Here is a 14,832-nt window from a genome sequence, read left to right on the forward strand (position 1 = left end):
TGTGTGCGTATGAGTGTGTTTGCATTTATATGTGGGGATGGGAGGGTTCTTGTATATTTCTTGTTATTTTAATTGTTTGTTTTCATCTCTGTAAGGCACTTTGTGTGCTAAATTGGACTAGAAATACTCTAACACACTATTGAAACACATTTACACCCAACTGATCTTTTTCCGCTCATAATATAGTGAAACACTAACACATACACAACTGAAACGCTCTCTCTCACTCTCACACACACACACACACACACACACACATAGAAATCCTTTCACACATTGTACTGAAATCCATTCGTATAATACACTTAAATATTGGTTTCAGTAGCGTGCATGAGAGCATTTAAGTAGTGTACCTATATGAGCAAAAAAAATTCACAAGAGTGTATGAGAGCGTTCCAATAGTGTCAATGAGCGTTTGAGTAATGTATGAGTGAAAAAAGTAGTTTGTATGACAGCGTTTCAGTATGAGTGCAAAAAAGGTCAGTGCTGTCTTTGTATGAGAGTCTTTTAGTAGTGCGTATGAGTGTGTTTCAATAGTGTGTGTGAGAGATAATCCTGAATTTTGTTCCCTCGTCCCTCATGCATTACTGTGTGTGGTTTTTTTTTTTTTTTGGATTTGTTTGCTACTCTTTTTTTCTCCTTTGCTTGTCTTGTCTATTAATTGTCTAACACACTGTCACAAATGCAACTTTATTTACTGGATACATGCTTACAACAAGTATACAGCCGACATCATGATTGGGGCTGATAAAATACTCAGTCACTTCATGCATACATCATTTAAGGCAGAGATGGCCTGTGAGAGCTTGTAAACTGGTCCGCCATGAAAAACAAACAAAAAACAAACAAACAAAAAAATCACAAACCCTAAAACCTTTTATCCACAAATGCTTATATATAATCATAAACATGTCCTCATACCTTTAGTAAGGTCCTCAGAGCACTTTATAAACTGAAACTAAAGGAAGGTACAAGCTTTTTCATCACCAAAAGGCCTAATATTCATATCATAGTCTCACTTTTATTTGCACACCTCAGCATTCTTTGACAATTCTGCTGACTCGCAATATGAGCAGCGGACCCACGCCCCCCGGCCCCAACCTCCCTACCAGCCTGCATTAAGCCTCCTTCCAAGGCATCTAATCACTACTAAAGCTCTTTCTCTTGATGAACAAATTGGCTGGCAAATGAGCCTCATTTTCAGGACGGAATCAATAGGCTGACTGACAGTCGCGGATGGACGAATGGCTATACTCCAATCAGTTGTATTGATCATACAAAGCCAGCCTAATTGTTTGGCATTGTGCTTGATCGTGTCGGCAACTCTGTGTTAAAGCATCTTGGTGAAGCAGACTGTAAAACTTGCAGCTTTAAGTTGCAATATGGCTGTTGGTAACGTGGCAATGTTTTGATCTTTTACAGATATCTTATTTGGTTAGTTAAAAATGGTGATGTAGATTCCTCATAGTTAATGTCCTGCTGGTATGAGGCTTGTTGATTTGAGATAGGGAAACATTACAGTGGAACCTCCTCGTTTGAATTGTTCAGATTTAGAAATGACTATTTTCCCATAGTAAATAATGGAAATCGGAACAATCTGTCCCATGGTCAAACTGTCATTCAAATGTAAAAAGACATTACCACTGTTAATATTTATCCCTAAAAAGAAAAACTGAACAAAGGGCATAATGTGAAAGAGACTCGCACACTAAAGTGCAAGTTGCAAGTGCAAGTTGTGATAAAAGTGTGTAAAGAAGTTACCAACTTTTAATTGTTAAGCTTAAATTAAAAAAACAAAAAAAAAAAAACACTCAACCTTAACTCGAGTATTTTTGTTCAGAAGAAACACTACCTTATTGAGCTGCCTTCTGCTCACTACCTTTTTTGCATCTACCGATTATTAATGCATCCCTCGGGTGCTGTCATGTGACTCTTTCACCAATCAAATGAAAACCCGCTAGAAACATTTGACTCAATCTTAATCAATCAGAACCAATCACATAACCACACACAAAGTCTCCACGGCCCCACATAGAATCAAAGTTTTCAAATTGACTCCTTCAGGTGAGGTACGGCAGAAACAACAGAGAAAATAATGGCGTGTGACTCGCAGTCAGAAGTGGCCCAACATCCCTGGCCTCACATTCAATTTGTTTACCTTACAGACTTCAAGAAACGACAGCGACAGTATGTCATGCGCTGTCATCTGTGTCTGCCTAAAAATGTCTGAATGTTGATTTCATCCTAAAAGAACTCTACTTCCTACTTGAGAAAACATGTTTTTTAATAGAATGTCTTGTGGCTGAACTTGCCTCAATTTGTGTAATTTTACAAATATTTATTATTGTTTTAGTTAAAGTGATATTGATTGACAATATCTGAAGATGCACATTTCTGTTTGTTTGTGTTCCTGCTGATTAAAATAATAAATCAGATGTTATCTACCAGTTACTCAGTAATTGAGTTTTGTTTTTCCACTGGGTACTTACTAATGTAATTATTTGGAGACTGCTTTTGACTTTCACTCAAGTTATATTATTCTAAAGTAACAGTACTCTTATTTGAGTACAGCTTCTGGCTACTCTACGCACCTCTGACAGCTTTTAACAATCAGATAATTAGATGATATCAGCTCCAGCTTTTGGTGTGACTTACCGGTACAAAACATTTGTCGGACAGCAGATATTTCTTCCTACACAGCATGAGAGAAGTGAATGTGTTAAACTTCACACCCCTTTACGAGCATTTACACACAAGCGGGACGCTGTCTGTTACAGTTCTGCTCCTACTACTTCGTCCATCATTCTGTGTATGTGCGGTGTATACATAACACCGACACAGAAAAAGTGAAGAAAAAAAAAGACGGCTTTCACAGGTCATGTGAAAGGGGCTTCTTATACTACGATCGCAAATTGCTGGGTCAACTTTGTCCCGCCATTCCGTGTTGGTGCAATTTATAAAGAAGAGTAAAAGAGTTAAAAAGGAAGAAAAATACCAACTTTTATAGATCAGGTGAAACGGGCTTCTGATACTACCACTGGATAGGGAAAATTAGGGAAAAGGGACGGAAGAAGGAAAGGATTTTGATGACGCAACGCAGATGGACAAGTTTTGGGACAGTCTGCATTCAAAACGCATCAGCTTAAATCACCTCACATACTGTATTTCATACCCTTTGTTGTGTCACAAAAAGCCAAAACAAATCCAAAGTTACTGACTGCTGAGCATTCTATGCATGGCGGCGGTTTGAACTATGAAGTTTTGTGACTTTAGTGGCAATTGTTTTCATTTATTTATTTATTTTTAAGGGAGATTCAACTTTAGAGGTTCCACTGTAATCAGACGTGCAGTGTTTGATTTCACCACAAGAAGCCTAATGCACTGATCCCCAACCATGGTACCGGGACATGAGCCAATTTCACTTAAGCTGTCTGAAAGTTATTATTTATTTACTACAAATAATGTATAGTTGTTCATTTATCCACACCAGTGACATGTAGTGACAGACGGAACAATTAGATACTCTTCCACTTGGTGAGAGAAGATGCATATGAACCTGTGTATTCGCTTGTTTGTTTGTTTTTCGTTTTTCTAATTTAAAATATCTGCCTTGGCTCATTACTGTTTAGGAAACACTGATGTAATGTAACACATTGGGTCCAGAATTGGAAGCAGAACATAAAAGTTTTTTTCTTTACAGGAAGGAGAGGTTCTCTGAGCTAACCAGTTGTCATTCTAGTTTACTCTTTTACTTCATCATCTGATTGGCTTGCACTTTTCCAAAAGAGTTTCTATCGGCCCAATCCCTCTAATAAAATGGTAAAGAGGACATTCCTCAGCAGCACATCCCTGAGTACACGTATCCCGCACGTTACAAATGTGACCTTTGCACGGCGTGCTGCAGGGTCATGTGCTCAGCCCCTGTGAAGGGCAGTCTGTGTGTACAGTAGTGGTGCACCAGCTCAGGGATGCTGGCGAAGACGCAGCTACTCTGATCCAGAGTGTAGCCCAGGCCCTTGCTGCTCTTTGTTTGGGCCACGATGATGTGCACGCAACTCTGACTGGTCCTGACAAACGACAAGAAAGCAATATTGTCACTTCAAAGAGAAATTCAGTACAGCCACAGTAGTGAAATACAATCCAGACCTGGATATGGGAATTTGAATCACTTGCTATTATCTATCCCTGGCTAACTGATGGTGTGCAGTAGCGAAGGTTCAGTGGATGTGTAAAGGGGGTTAATGATTTGGACTCTCAAATGAATGAGCAGCATGCAACAAATGTGCACTGGGCCGTATGCACACACACACACACGCACACGTAATGGCACAACTTTTGGGTCAGGTCAGGTCTGTGCTTATAGGTAGATTTACTCTGCAAACTAGACTCAGCATTTGCTCATTTTACTCCCTGCTGCACACTGGGCGATTGGCCCTCGCACACATAAGTAACTTGCTGGAACGGAAAAAACGCGACCCCTGGTGTTCTTATTGGGAAAAAACGTTTTGAGGCAACTCATAGACTGTATACCCTTTCTAGTTTTTATTGAAGCATAAAAAACATGGCATGATTGCCAAGAAGCGGATTCGCCTGGCCACTGTAGCTACAGTGTAATAATACAGAGAAAGCAAACGAGTGAGAATAAAGGCGAGAGTGTAGATATAGTTGACAGGCGGTTATCGCCATCCATTGACTGCCCTCATGTGCACTCCTACCACCTTACGTCATCCTCCATGAACCAGGAAATGGCCTGCTAACTGATAAACAAACAAACATACACAAATACAGCACTACTGATTCCCCCCCCCCCCTTTTGTAAAATTACTTTTCTCTTCTTGACATTTAAGTCACTATTAAACTGTTTCTACCGCCCCAGAATCCAAAACAGTAAAGTCCTGTTATCTTCCCTTATCCTCTGTTGTGTCAATTTTGGGCCTGAAATTTATTTAAAAATGTTTTATTGGCTATTTGCGCTTTGTGTTTACCATTGCCCTCAGTCCAGAATAAAAAAAATGGTACATTAATGCCTCCTTTATTGTGGGGTTACGTTACAGACCACCCTATTATATGTATGAGGCACTGAGAACTAGAGAGGGCTAATCCCACTTTTGTCATTTTGCAGGTGATTGATTTAAAGTTTTATGGCTGCAGTAAAAACCTGGACAATTTGTATGGCAATTATTACTTATCCTTGTTACTTGTTTTCCAGAAACTGTGGTTTTCCTCAGATTTTCATCCATCAATTCTATCAATATTTCATAAAAGGTTATAAATAACACTTTGAGTCTTCTATCAATCTCTGAAACTCAATTTCTGTGAGTCTACTGCAGCAAATGAAGCCTGGTATCATGGGCATTGTAAACTTGGAAATGGGAGTTGGTTCAGTTTTTGCACTGATGAATCAGGAAAAGTGCTGAGTACAACAATGGACTGCCCCATATATGTCAAACAAAGTCATTCATCTGAAAGATATGTCTTTATTTATTTTTGTAGTTAACTTCAAAATGACAAAAATGGAATTGGCCCTCTCTCGTTCCCAGTGGCTCATATACCCTGTATGGTCACTTTTGCTATGACAAGAAATGAGGGCACAGTACTGCATGTCACGTCCACACACAGTCAGTCACTCACTTGAGAGCGATGGAGTACTTGCTGGTTCCTGATTCGCTGTCTCTCACCAGGAAGCTGGCTTCCCTGCAGCGCTGCAACTGAGCCTCAGCCTGCTGCCGACTCACACAGCCATGGTACCAGCTTGCCCAGGATGTGGACAAGATGCAGCATGGCGACATATGGAGACAAAGCCAAGTGTCAAGTAAGAAGATGCTTAGAGTGAAGGTGAGACTATGTCATGTTGTATAATAAGGCGTCACAGGCCTATTTGAGTGATGAAACAGAACGAATTATACTGCACGTGGCTGCATAGAAGGTCCATGAAGGCCTAACAGCAATGTGGCGCTAAAAGCAGCTAAAAGGTTAGAACCACATACGGTATACAAACAAGCAGCAAGTCGCTTAGCGGGGAACAAAATGACATTCAGCTTCTACAAGAGAGTAACAAATGCTAACACGCTGCGAGCGTGTTCCCGACCGGTTCCATTACAATAGAAAGGCCATGCTTAATGAGATGGAAAGAGGCATTTTACACTTCAAATCAAGTGAACGTCTATTTAGTGCACAGCAATGAAGCACACACTTAGAACAGTGTTTTAGAAGGGATTTACAGGAGACAAATTGTCCAAGGCTTTTTAACTAATATAATGTAAAATCATTATTCAGGAATGCCTTGAGATGAGTGACCCAAATTATGAGCTTTTTCCAAATACGAGCCGTAAGTTGACCGATTTTTTGCTCATATCTCAAGGCACCACTGTCGTGGTATTCATCCTTCATTCCGATTTCCTACAGTATGTCACAGTAAGTTGCACACTTTTCATTTTTTGCCATCACCGGTATACGTCTGTGGTGGCATCACAAAAAAAGCCAAAGAAAAAGCAAAACACGTGGAATTATCTATGTGAGCTGAAGTCTCACGATATTTGTTGATGTCCAAGTTGTAGTTTCCTTTTGAAATCATATTTTTCCAGACAATTGTGGTTGAATGCCAAATTGTAGCACTTTTGGGGCATTTGACTCCATCCTTCCTATATTCCAATATGTTGCTTACATTTATATACGGTAAGTTGGAACACCGCATTATGCTAACAGCTTATTTCTCCACAAAATAACATTTTTGTCGATGAATATTAGTCTTCCCTCCTCACCTCTGCTTGTCAAGTGGCAAGCTGGGGTCCACTTTGGCCGCTTCCCCATCCAGTGGGGCGTGCGGCGAGGTAGGAGAGGGAGGTTTGTTGGGGCTGGAAGAGGGCGAGAGTCTCAGGGTGGGGAATGACGGGGACGGGGTTGTTATCGGGGAGAGTTTGAGGATGGGCGACGAGGGAAAGGAGGGAGAGGAAGAGGAGGAAGATGAAGATGTGGACACCAGTGTTTTGTGCGTCCAGTTCTTCTGCCTCAAAGTTTGCTGTTGCTGCTGCTGCTGGCGACCATTCTCTTTAACAGGAGAACAATCCACTGCCTCAAACTGGGCTGCAGGAAGCCACAGACACAAAAGCAATAAAACTCCATCACCAAAGTCAACACATCTGTGCAGAGTCATTCAACAGAATTGTTTAGCTTCCGGTGTAAAGCAAAGAGATAGTCATGATAGTACAGTCGTGATATGACTGTACAAATAAAGACTATGACACCCTTCCTTCCACGACCGCCCGCCCAGCCTTGTCACCAGCACGGCCGCCTACCTGACAGGGCTCGAACAATGTCCTCCTTCCTCCACTCCCAGGGCAGCTCGTACTCGGCGGCCGGACGGATGTCAGACTCTGGCCGCGTGACGGGGATCCACACGCCCTCGCTGTCGCCCTCCAGTCTGCCTTCGTACGGCGTGTCGTAGATGTTGGGCGGCGGGGGCTTGCCCTCCTCTCCCTTGCCCGCCGGCTGGCCTCGGTCAAGCAGCACGCACACTTTGAGGAGGTCCTTGGAGCCCCGGCGACGAACCTCTGGAAATCATCACCCAATGCTTAGACTTCCCCTTGCCTTTCATCTTGATTATGCAACAACTACAGTGGACGTACAGTGAACACACCCCAAAATGTACTATACACGTGTTGCATAAATTATTGTATTTATTGTATGCTACCATTTTCTGCGCTTCTAACAGTACCACATAAATATGAATCAATAAATGAATGAAATACTTGAACAAGCAGTATAAAAATAGTATAAAACAATTTTATAAAAAATAAACCTCCCCAAAATATACTAAATAAAAAACTAATTACAAGAAAATGTACAATAAATAATAAATAAAAATATTTACAATAAATAATAAATAAATAAAATGTACAATAAATAATAAATAATTTATTCTTATTTTATCTATTGTAATGCTTTTTCCTGATGAAATAAAATAAAATAAAACCATGATAAATATATTAAAACCTTGCTTCAAAAAATAATGTGACCTTTCATCTGCACAATTCAATTGAGGAAAATTATATTAATAATGTAATATACTAGACATACACTATGTAAGGGGTGTAACGATTCAGCCACTACACTGATGTATCAATTTATATTTATATTCGATTATATTATATAATCTTACTGCATCGATCTGTGCTCGGCAAGTTGGCCTTTTGGACAAAATATCCATCTATCCATCCATTTACCGTACCGCTTATCCTCACTAGGGTCGTGGGCGTGCTGGAGCATATCCCAACTGACTGTCGGCGAGAGGCGGGGTACACCCTGAACTGGTCGCCAGCCAATCACAGGGCACATAGAGACAAACAACCATTTGCACTCACATTCACCTCTGCACCTACGGGCAATTTAGAGTCTTCAATTAACCTACCATGCATGTTTTGGGGATATGGGAGGAAACCAGAGTACCCAGAGAAAACCCACGCAGGCATGGGGAGAACATGCAAATTCCAGGATTTGAACCCAAGTCCTCAGAACTGCGAGGCAGTGCTAACCAGTCATCCACCGTGGACTAAATATATTGATTTAAAATCCTTATAAAAAGGTAATCAATCGATTGTATCGATACTAAGAAATAATGCGTTACGCAACGGCAGACTTAACAGTAGATGCATGTGCGCGTGTGACTCACCTCAGTGCTCGTAAGAGCACTTTCAAGTGACCTTAGCTGACTGTAGAGATGCATTTGTGATCAACACATCGCTAAGCAGACATCAAGTGTGAGTGTAAGTTGTGAAAATTTGTAAAGTAGAAATGATGAGAGTATTGCTGAATGTGTGACCAAGTGTGGCCGTCAAAGAAATATTTCTAACTTTTGAAAGAATGATAGAGTACGAGGAGGAATTTTGTTGGCCAAAAGAGGAGAACGAGCGACAACGTCAACTACTGGACGAAGGCTGTGTGCACCTATGTTCAAATGCCAGGATTTTTTAATTTAAAAAATTAGACCAAGATAAATCATTTCTATACTTTTTCCACTAGTAATGTGACCTATAACCTATACAACTCAATTCAAAAAAAGAAATATTTTTAAGAAGGAAAGTAAAGATAAACAACTGCGATAATAGGGTTGCACAGGTGTGCACACCCTCTTATAACTGGGAATGTGGCTGCATTCAGAATTTAGGAATGATATTCAAACTCATTTTAAATGAGTAAATCAGCTCACACGTGGCACCATTTAAAGTGCCTCTGATTAACGCCAAATAAACTAAACCTAATAATAACCTAAATCAGCGGCTCTAGTTGGTATATACGTAATAATCTGGTATCATAAATTATTCTATTTTTATTGATTGAAAATAGGAGATCTGGGGTGTGGGGTGGGGTTAAATCAGAATAATATATTTTTATATATTTTGAAATAATTGGACCTACTGTATAGCCTGTACAATTCAGTGGAAATAAACAAAAACACTGTAAATTAAATACATAAGAAATAGAGCAACAAGCTGGTAGAATACGAGCACGTTCTAAAACTAATTTGCCGGATTGCGAGGATATCTCTTGTGCACAGCTTACATTACCTTCCCTTACATATTTTCAGTAGAATTAGGTCTGGGCTCTGATTGGACTATTTTATAACTTAGATTTTTTTTTCTCTTAAGTCACTCTTGTTGATTTACATATATGCTTGGTTACATTGTCATGCTGAGAGGTGAAACTCCTCTTCAGCTCAAGTGAATGTGTGAATGTTTCTGGAGAGATTTAGGGGCAGTTTGTGCAAACAAACATGTCTAAAGTGAAGTGATTCTGCAGGAACAAACACAGTCCAGGGGGCTCTTTGTGCTGGTGACAGAGATAAAAAGATCTACGGCATCCTGCACCGTGTCACAAGTCAGTATGTGACTTGTGTTTCTGTGGAAGCCGACAGGTAGCCTATGTGTCTGCACTATTGTGAGAGCAAACAATGGAGGTACAGGAAGAAAAGGTCAGCGCTGCTTCGGATTGGACGGCTAAGCAGCCTACTTCCTGACTGCTGGGAAGTGACTGGGGGTTTGTCGGTTGTTTTGGGGTGGGCTGAAGGGGATTGTTACATTCTGTTAACACGTTAAGTGTGTGTATGTACGCAGTGGGGGCAGCTTCCTATATCAAGAGAATGGGGCAAAGGAAACAGAGGCAGGAGACAGGAAGTTGGAAGAGGAAGCTGCACCCATTGTCCCTTCACAACACTGTTGCTATAGCAACCGCCGAAGGGGATGGAAGTTGGCATGCATGCAAGCCGGAGCTCCCATTTGGCACTAACTTTCTCTCAAAAGACCACTTTAACGGGAATGCCAAATGGCTTGAATACAAGTATGCATAAAAAGATGTTACGTTGAGCTATTTATTTGCTTATTACTCATTGAGACACCTAATCAAAGTGATGGTTTCATACTATTATATTTGGCACATTTTAAAAGGTTTTGTATTAGATTCTGCAAAACATGCACATACATACATACATATATAAACAGTAGATACAGGGGGGTCATCAGTTTATGTAGTTCCATATTTGCCGTGCAGTCCACGGTGTAACAAAGACAAACACTATAGAAAAAAGATAGATGGTATGTGATGTGAATGTTGCCAATACATATTGCAACTCGAGTTTGCCTTGCACTACTGTATGTTGCAGCTGCCCCACATGGATGGAGCACCTATTTGAACAGAGTTGACTCTCCAGGGTTTTGACACAGTGACATGTTTACAAACAAAAAGAACCAAAAGTGTCAGACGTGTGAGCGATCATCTGAGTTCACCTGTGATGATGACCTGGGCGTCATAAGGCTCCATGTAACCGTCGTTCACTCCCGCTCTCTCTGCCTCCCTCTGTTCTTTAGTTTTCTCTGCGTCGAAAGGATCCGCGTAGTCCTCGAGGATGATCAGCTGGGAAACACAAAAACAAGATTTAGATAAGATGAGATAAGCGTTGACTGGTTTGTGTGTGTCGGTAGTGGCGTCCGCGATTGTCTAACAAGAGACAAGAGGGACAAGCGGAAATAATGGCACAAAGAGGTCAGAGTATTATTTGGTGTGACACAATGAAGGGTTCACTACATTGTTTTCCTTTGCTAACAATGGAAATTGGATACAGAGTTCATCATGGGAACAAGAATACAGTGGAAGCTTCAAAGTCGAACACAATCAACTTGTTCTAATTTCTAAATTTCCCATAGGAAACAATGTAAAGTGAGTTAACCAGTTCAAGGGTCAAAAACTGTTGCCATTATTTCACTGTCCAGGGAATGTTTTAAGAACATTTGAACATTCTTATCCGCCATACGATACAGTGATGCCTTGAGATACAAGTTGAATTCAATTCATGACCATGATCATAACTCAAAACATTTGTATCTTACAGTAAATCATCTTTCCCCATTGAAGTGAATAGAAATGACATTATCCATTCCAGCATCCCAAACAAAAAACCCAACAAAACTTTTGCAATCAGAATCAGAATTATGATCAGCTATATTGGCCAAGTATGTTACAAGGAATTTGTCACCGGTAGTTCTAACAAAAAAAAAAAAAAACACTATGACATAATATACATTTAGGACAAAAAAACACGAGTGTGGAGAGTCATTGAGCAATGAAAGTGTACCACTAGTGAGGTGATACTGATATATTGTGTTTTTTTTCATGAGAAACATAGCACTCTATAATATTGTACTTTACAAAAAAAAAAAAAAAAAAAAAAGGCTCAGTTGTTCTCAAGCAAGGATGGGGCGAGGTTGACCACTTTGAACAACTGCATGAGTAAATAATCAAACCGTTTGAAAACAACGTTTCTCAATGTACTATTGCAAGGAATTTAAGGATTTCATCATCTACGTTCCATAATATCATCCCAAAAAAAAAAAAAACTCAGAGCATCTGTGATGGTATGGGGTGTGTTAGTCCCCATGGCATGGGTAAATTGCACATCTATGAAGGCATCATGCTTCAATGCTGAACGATACAAGTTTTGCATCAACATATGCTGCCATCCAACCAACGTATTTTTCAAGTACTGTACTGCTTACTGTATTTCAGCAAGACAACGCCAAGCCACATTCTGAACGTGTTACAACAGCGTGGCTTCGTAGTAAAAGAGTGCGGGTACTTGACTGGCCTGCCTGCAGTCCAGACCTGTCTGGTTGTGTTGCTCCACCATTTGTGTTCAAATATTTGTTGCTTAACGGGTATAACACCACAATACCAATGCTTTTTGTTAGACCATCTGTGACGTTTTGCATTGTTTATTAGCATTCAGCTGAACAGACTTTATTAAGGGAAAGGTATGTGATTGTTTTAAATACACAAGGTGAAATTCTCTTTGTTTGATGTTTAGTTTGACAGTAACCTTCAACTGGGAGTGGCGATTCACTATCTGCCAAACTGCTACTGGTTGTGAAGTCAGTTGAGTTTATTGACAATTTGACACCATACAGCGCTCGTATCACAAATTTTGCACACAAATCAAAGCAAAAAAATGACAGCTCGTATTGCCAAAAACTCATAAGGCGCGTCACTCGTATCTCAAGGCACCACTGTAATTGCATTGCTCCAATTGTACAGTACAGACAGATCCTTTCCTATGTCGCAGTAAGTTTAATTTCTTCTTCAGTGGCTATCATGACAATTCGCATTGCTCTTTGCCACTGCTGTCTGTACCTTTCTGTGGTGAAACTTTTAGATGCTCACTGAGCTGAACTCTAATGAGATTTGCTGCCATGATTTGTTTTATTTTTTCAGAAAATGCTTGTTAACTCCAAATTGTACCACTTTTGGGATGTTTGATGTTATGGATTGACATCAAAAACACCACTTTTAATCTATCCACCTTCCTACAATGTGGTAAAACATGAAGCCAAAACATTCATTCTTGTTCTAAACTTAACAAAATGAAGTTACTCACTGTTGTTTTAATGGCAGAGCGTCCACTGTCCGTGTCGGGTTTAGTCTGCTCACTTATCCCGTTCAGTTTGGGGGTCTTGTCCTGCTTGTCCACTTTGATCATCCTGCTGATGTAAGCCTGAGCCAGGCTGGTGGTCCTCACCTGAACCTTCTCCTCCGGCGCCTCCACCTTGGAGCTCTTCCGATTTTTTCCAGGTGCCAGAGTTTCCCACACAGTTCCACCTGCAGAACTGGCGTTGTGGTTTCGACCCAACTCCGTGGCTGAATTTTTTCTATTTCTCCCTGCGAGCAAAGCAGCCACTCCATTATCCTTCCGAAGAGTTCCCTTCAAGCTGTCACGGGAGAATGATGGTTTGTGTCGTGTTTGTGGGCCCGATTCGGAGGCCGAGCGGACTCGTTCGCTGCCGTTCTTCAGGTTGATGGGAAAGTCTTTGAACCATTTTGCCATGTTTGCCAAATTATTTCCAAATCGCACCACGAGAACTTGACTTGTTTGACGTTTCACCAACTTTACGCACGCATTTTACGCACGGCTCAGCTATTGTTGCAACGAATTCAAACTCAAATGCTGACTTGCTTGTTTTATATGAACCTACTTCAACAGTATTCACCTGTACTCGCTGCGTTCAGAGCTCCCCGTCGGCCAGATTGCTGCTCCACCTGGCGTTTTGGGTGTCATCGACCGGTTATTTGGGCCCTGACCTGCCCAAATAACAACTATCCCCTCAGCTTGAAGAGAAGCCTTTCCAGAGCGAACACTCGAAAAAACTGGAAGATTTTCCTGGAGCAAAGTAAAGAGCCCATTACCGGTACGTGATACGCTGCGTCCACGTTATCTAGCTGCACCGAGAAGAAAGCGAAGTAAGGTGACGAGGGAAGTTGAGCGCTGACTTTTTGATAAGGCCACTTTATTTTAGGGGATGTGGCCACCTCGAATGGGCGGCGTTGGAGGCTGACTAAAGCTCGAGCAGTGTCAATGCTTCACAATAGTAGGAGCCTACTTACTTACTCAAGTACTGGAACTGATATAACCACTTTCACCATCCAATGAGATCCAATACAAGATCTGCAAAAAAATCTACACGAGGAAGATAATATTTAGTTTTGATTGTTACTGTCAGAGAGGCATGCATTTAACAGGACAGTAGCTTTATTATTGTAGTTGTAGTTTGCAGCGTCGAAGTGCGAACTGTTGATAATATTTTGGTCATCTCATGTAGCAAAATTCATTGTCATTGTCTTGTTGCATGAAGCTTCTCCCGATTAGTTTGGATGCATTTTTCTGTAAATTGCCAGACAAAATGGTTTCGTAGACTTCAGAATTCATTATGCTGCTACCATCATGAGTTACGTCATCAATATATCACATATCACAATTCACTGTTTGAAGAAGACGTTGAGAGAAGAAATATAGAGGCCATACAACAAGATGCTAACCACTCATCAGCAAAAACAATCGGACGGCCAGATTGGATTTTGCAAAGAAGTACAGAGATGAGCCACAAACGTTTTGGAACAAAGTTTTATGAAATGATAAGACCAAGATTAACCTCTATCAAAGTGATGGAAAGGCCAAAGTATGGAGAAAGAAAGGATCGACTTTTGACACGCAAGCTCATCTGTAAAGCATGGTGGAGGTAATGTCATGGCTTGGGCTTGCATGGCTGCTTCTGGAGTGGGCTCACTCATGATGGTAGCAACAGAATGAATTCTGAAGCCTACAAAACCATTTTGTGTGGCAATTTATAGAAAAATACATCCAAACTAATCGGGAGAAGCTTCATCATGCAACAAGACTGACCCAAAACACACTGCCAACACAACAAAGGAATTCCTCAGGGGAAGGGGAAAAAGTGGAAGGTCTTAGACTGGCCAAGACAATCACCGGACCTTAACCCAATAGAGCATGCATTT

The 14,832-nt window shown here is 40.8% G+C and overlaps 1 protein-coding gene across 2 annotated transcripts; it reads right to left on the reverse strand.

Annotated features, from left to right (window-relative positions):
- Positions 1–671: 671 nt before the first annotated feature.
- On the reverse strand, positions 672–13,779 carry she (Src homology 2 domain containing E). 2 transcript variants are annotated; one of them, XM_061775595.1, is made up of 6 exons: positions 12,920–13,779; positions 10,779–10,905; positions 7,296–7,550; positions 6,762–7,083; positions 5,632–5,751; positions 672–4,067 (listed from the first exon to the last, which is right to left on the reverse strand). In XM_061775595.1, the coding sequence occupies exons 1-6, from the start codon at positions 13,364–13,366 to the stop codon at positions 3,872–3,874; spliced, it is 1,467 nt and encodes a 488-aa protein (XP_061631579.1). In that variant the 5' UTR covers positions 13,367–13,779; the 3' UTR covers positions 672–3,871. The 2 variants fall into 2 exon arrangements, with proteins under 2 accessions (XP_061631579.1, XP_061631580.1); XM_061775596.1 differs by lacking the exon at positions 5,632–5,751.
- Positions 13,780–14,832: the final 1,053 nt, after the last annotated feature.

This window comes from Phyllopteryx taeniolatus, chromosome 6, assembly GCF_024500385.1.
Source record: "Phyllopteryx taeniolatus isolate TA_2022b chromosome 6, UOR_Ptae_1.2, whole genome shotgun sequence".
Lineage (NCBI taxonomy): Eukaryota > Metazoa > Chordata > Actinopteri > Syngnathiformes > Syngnathidae > Phyllopteryx > Phyllopteryx taeniolatus.